At 33.1% G+C, this 5,295-nt stretch overlaps 1 protein-coding gene across 1 annotated transcript; it reads left to right on the plus strand.

Annotated features, from left to right (window-relative positions):
- Positions 1-3,266: 3,266 nt before the first annotated feature.
- On the plus strand, positions 3,267-4,915 carry LOC120072073 (aluminum-activated malate transporter 7-like). The gene is given in 4 exon segments (XM_039024494.1): positions 3,267-3,395; positions 3,804-3,950; positions 4,440-4,812; positions 4,815-4,915. Coding segments are annotated over 4 exon segments (729 nt in total). The 3' UTR covers positions 4,895-4,915.
- Positions 4,916-5,295: the final 380 nt, after the last annotated feature.

A 5,295-nucleotide genomic window follows, 5' to 3' on the forward strand; every position in this document is an offset into this window, starting at 1 on the left:
TTGTTCACCTTGAAACTATTCGTTTGATTATTGCTTTGGCAGCCCATAATCATTGGAAGATACATCAAATGGATGTCAAATCAGCATTCTTGAACGGAATTCTTGAGGAAGAGGTCTATGTGGAACAACCATTGGGTTATGAAGTCAAGGTTGAAGAAAATAAAGTGCTTCGATTGAAGAAGGCACTTTATGGTTTAAAGCAAGCACCAAGAGCATAAAATTCGAAGATTGACAAGTACTTTCAAGAGAAGATGTATATGAAGTGTCCTTATGAGCATGCCTTCTACATCAAAATGCAAGGTGAAAGCATACTAATCATTTGTTTATATGTTGATGATTTAGTATTTGCCGGAAACAATCCTGGCATGTTTGATGAGTTCAAAAGAGACATGGCAAAGGAGTTTGAAATGACGAACATTGGTCTCATGAGTTACTATCTTGGGATCGAGGTCAAACAAGGTGAAGATGGGATTTTTATATCCCAAGAGGGCTATGCTAAAGAAGTGCTCAAGAAGTTAAATATGAATGATGCTAATCCATTTGGAACACCGATGGAATGTGGAGTCAAAATCACCAAGCAAGATGAAGGAGAGAAGGTAAATTCTACATATTTCAAAAGCTTGGTTGAAAGTTTGAGATACTTGACATGTACAAGACCAGATATTCTTTATTCGGTTGGAATTATTAGTCGATTTATGGAGGAACCGATAGCAACACATTGCAAAATGACAAAAAGGATACTTCGCTACATCAAAGGGATGATTGGGTTTGGTCTTTCATATGTCTCTTCTAGCAATTTTGATATTGTTGGTTATTGTGATAGTGATTGGAGTAGTGATTTGGATGATTGAAAGAGCACTACTGGGTTTGTGTTTTTTATTGGTGAAACGGCGTTCACATGGATGTCAAAAAAGCAACCCATAGTCACATTATCAACATGCGAGGCAGAGTACATCGCAACAACTTCATGTGTATGTTATGCAATTTAGCTAAGAAACTTAGTGAAGGAGTTGAAGTTTCAAATGGAAGGTCCAATGGAGATTTTTGTTGACAACAAATTGGCCATTGCCTTAGCAAAAAATAATCCGGTATTTCATGGGAGGGATAAGCACATTGATACCTGATTTCACTACATTCGGGATTGCATTACGAAGAAAGAAGAGGAACTCAAATAAGTCATAAGACCAAGTGGCAGAAATTTTCATAAAGCCCCTCAAGTTGGAGACTTTTATCAAAATGAGGAGTTTACTTGGTGTAACAAATCAAGTTTAAATTGGGTGTTGAAACGTTTGTCATTATTAAACTTTATTTGTGGCATTTAGTGTGACTTTTGGATTTTGTAACTTTTAGTTTTTTGTAACCAATAGTGATTTTTAAGTTATAGGAGTTATGAGCATTTGATGACATTTTTAAGTTATAGGAATTATGTGAGTGATGAGATTTTTTTAACCATTGGCATTCCTATGGTTATGTTTGTAAGCCTATATAAAGGCATACTTAGTTGAGTGGAAAACATATCTCTCATTTTTCATATTTGTCCTCCACGTTTTTTCTAACACATTCAAGACCCAAAACTGATTGAATTTCATATATTTTTTTGCCTTGCATCCCCAGCTTTCACACAGATAGGCAACAGATGGAATTCCCAAAAAAATAGACAAGACAACTTTAATATTTGATAAATCATCTAACAAAACAATTCATGTAAAGCAGAAAATACTTTAGTGAAATCAAACATTTATCTTACAAATACACCCATAATTAAACTTGTAAAACCCTATATATAGGGGATCTAAGTTAGAAATTAAGGTAGAATGTTCTTATCTATTTCTGTAAGCCCTTGAAAATCCTTCAAGAATCTAAGAATAAAGCCCCTTTCGTGGATGTAGGCCTTGTTGCTAAACCACGTAAAATCTCTTGTGTTCCTCTTCTTTTTTTCCATCTTTGCATGCTCAGTTTACATCTACAAATCATCTTCTTCTTTTGACCGTTTGAACTGCTTCTTATCTTCTTTTCTTTCACGACTGCAAAACAGAGAGAAAACTCGAGTGAATTTTTTTCCCCTCTTCTTTTTGGGTTGAAATGAGGTATGCAAGTGATGAATAATTGTGATTAGATTAGACCTTCAATGTGTGTAGAAGGATCATCAACAACGTGACCATTTCTCCAACCATTTGTTCAACCTTAGGTCTTTCTTTTAGTTTGGGCCTCGGTGATTGTGGAAAAAGCCTAACAAAGTGGTATTAGAGCCTACAAGAACAAAGAAAGATTTTCAAGAACTTTAAAAAAAGACAATCTTGGAGCCTTTTGAAGCAAAAAAGAAGGCAAGAAAATGGCAGTTGTAAGTATGACATAGAAAAATTTGATAGGAAAGGAGATTTCAACTTTTGAAAGGCCAAAATCAGAGCCGTACTGGGGCAATAGAAAGCTCATAAAACCCTAAAAGATCCCTCTAAGCTCCCTACTACTGTGACAGAAGATGACGGAGAAAATATGGAGTTGATTGTACATGGAACACTTGTTTTGAATCTCTTAGACAGTGTATTTCGACATGTGATTAGTTAAGACACTACTTTTAAGATGTGGACAAAGTTAAATGAACTCTATGAATCTAAGGATCCCCCTAATAAATTATTCTTAAGGGAGAGATTCTTTACATTCAAGATGAATTCATCTAAGACTTTGATCGAGAACCTTGATGGGTTTAAGAAGATTACAACATAATTTAGAACTCAAGGTGACACTATTTGGGTAGATAATGAAGCCTTTGTGCTACTTAATTCACTTCCTGAGACATATTAACAGACCATGTCCCTCCAATTTTAATATTGTTAATAAACTATCATTAGACCTAAAATCTCGAATGGATAGATTATGATAAATTTTATATTCTATTCATATTCTTAATGCTCGTGACATGTTTTGAGCAGGAGCGACGCTAGGGCGAGGTTTAAATAGAGTTATGGCAACGTTTTTAGCTGGGGCCCTAGGGTTTGGAGCTCATTATTTGGCAAGCTTGGGTGGAGAGACTGGCCGACCAATAATGCTTGGCTTGTTTGTGTTCGTCCTAGGTAAATTTTTAGTTATTGTCCATCCTCAAATGTTTCTTGCCAATGAAAAATGAGNAAATTAAATAGTTATCAAACATTTAAAAATATTGTCTAATTTGTGTTCGATAATTTAGTCATAATTTGTTGGTTTTTTATGATAATTAATCTCCTTTAGTTTTTTTTTTTTTTTTTTTTTTTGACTTGATTGATGATTGTATGTGTAAATTATCGTTGGCAGGCTTTGGAGTTGAATATTTTGGATTATCAAAAGAAGGAGAGGTTTCCAAGACCGACATGCAAAAATATAGAACTATTCTAAATTCAAAATCAAATGAAGAATCGTTAGTGAGTATTCGAGCTCGATCAAGTTAGATATCTTTTAGGGCTTGTTTGATAATTGTCTAATTCATTTATTTCGTTCTTTCTTTTTTCTTCTTTTTTTTTCTTTTAGTTCATGTTTCATGACAATGGTTTCTTGTTTATTATGGTTTTTAAAAAGAAAAACTAAAATAAAGGTAATAGAAACTGTGTTTAGTAACTATTTATTTGGTATGGAATCAAGATGATATAGTGTTGTTCTTAAAAACGGGATTAAAGGACAAATTAATACCATCATTTTCCAAAACAAAAAAGAAGTAAACAGAAAAGTCGAAATAAAAAACGAAAAAAAAGGTTATGTGTAATTACAGTTCTAACTTCTAACTTCTCTCACTTGAGAAAATGTTGAGCTAAATGTTGCACATGTTTGGGCAGACTAACCTTGCAAGATGGGAGCCTCGTCATGGCAAATTTAGATATCGTCATCCTTGGAAGCAATATTTGGTAATTGGAAGCTTAAACAGGGAGTGTGCCTATCGCCTTGAAGTTCTTAACGGATGCCTCAAAGCTAACCAATTTCAAGTAAGATTTCATGTAAATTTTCATCTACAACTTCTAGAATTGTATCGAATTACTTCTACATCTTTTAAAAGCTTATAATAGATCCCAAAGCCAATTTCAATTTTGCATATAGTTAATCTACCAACTTCACTATGCTTACTTTATCATAAAATGATTAGTTGATAACATTAATTTTAAGTAAATTTTATTTTTTTTAAAAAAAAACTAGTTTTTAAAACTTTCCAAAAGTTTTCAAAACACAGTTAGAAAGTAGATCTCGAAACAAATTATAAATTGCTTAATTTTGGAAGCAAAAGATACAAGACTAAATATCTATTTATTAAATGCGAAGTAGTTTTAAAAAAAAATTTCCAGAAATTTAGTCAAAAATATAAATGTTACTTAAGAAAGATAAAAACTTTGGCTAAGAGACGTTGTAAGAAAAAAAAATACTTTTCACATTTGGTTAAGAGTACATATATATGCTGATGATGATCTTTTATTTTGTAGATGCCATCACAAGTCCATGGTCAATTCCAAGAGGAATGTAGGAAGATATGCAGTGAATCAAGTCGTGGGTTAAGAGAATTATCATTAGCACTAAGAAAAATGGTTCCTCCACTAACAGCCAAAGCCCACATAGAAAAAGCAAAGATTGCAGCTGAGAACCTCAAGTCCCATTTGGAAGAATGGAGATTTGAAGAAGTGAATAATGCTATGGAGATTGTTCATGTTATTTCATTGACATCACTTCTATTTGACACAATTTGTTGTATAGAGAAGATTGTGGATTCCGTTCAAAAGTTAGCTTCAATGGCAGGTTTCAAGGCTGTGGAAGTACAATCAGGTGTAGCACCACAGCAACAAAATGATTTGCAAGATGAAGGTCATTGCAGCCATGCCATGGAACTACTATTCTTTTAGCTCATCATGTTATTACCATTGATGAAGAAACTCCTTGTTAATGCTTTGAAGCATTTTCAAATAAGAGGGCTGAAAATTTATAGTGATTATTAGATAAACATGGCTCCATCTCAAAATTAATATGTGATGAGAGGAGGTAATCCATGTATCTAATTAAAATTGTGAAGTTTTTTCATCTTTTCGATGTTTGAGATCCTCAACATGTGTCTTCCTAAATGGTGCTTCTTTTTGTTAACCATTGGGAAATCACTATTATTAGGTCATATCTCAATTTTGGAAATCACTATTATTAGGTTATATCTCAATTTTTTGACTAAATACTCGTTTGGTTGTTTGGGCTTCATTGGACTCTAATACGATGTTCTATTTTTTTTTTTTTTTTGAGAGCATATTTTAGTAGTGGATGAATATTATGTCTAACTTTTATTGGATTTTAATTGAA

This window comes from Benincasa hispida, chromosome 2 (assembly GCF_009727055.1).
Source record: "Benincasa hispida cultivar B227 chromosome 2, ASM972705v1, whole genome shotgun sequence".
Taxonomy (NCBI): Eukaryota; Viridiplantae; Streptophyta; class Magnoliopsida; order Cucurbitales; family Cucurbitaceae; genus Benincasa; species Benincasa hispida.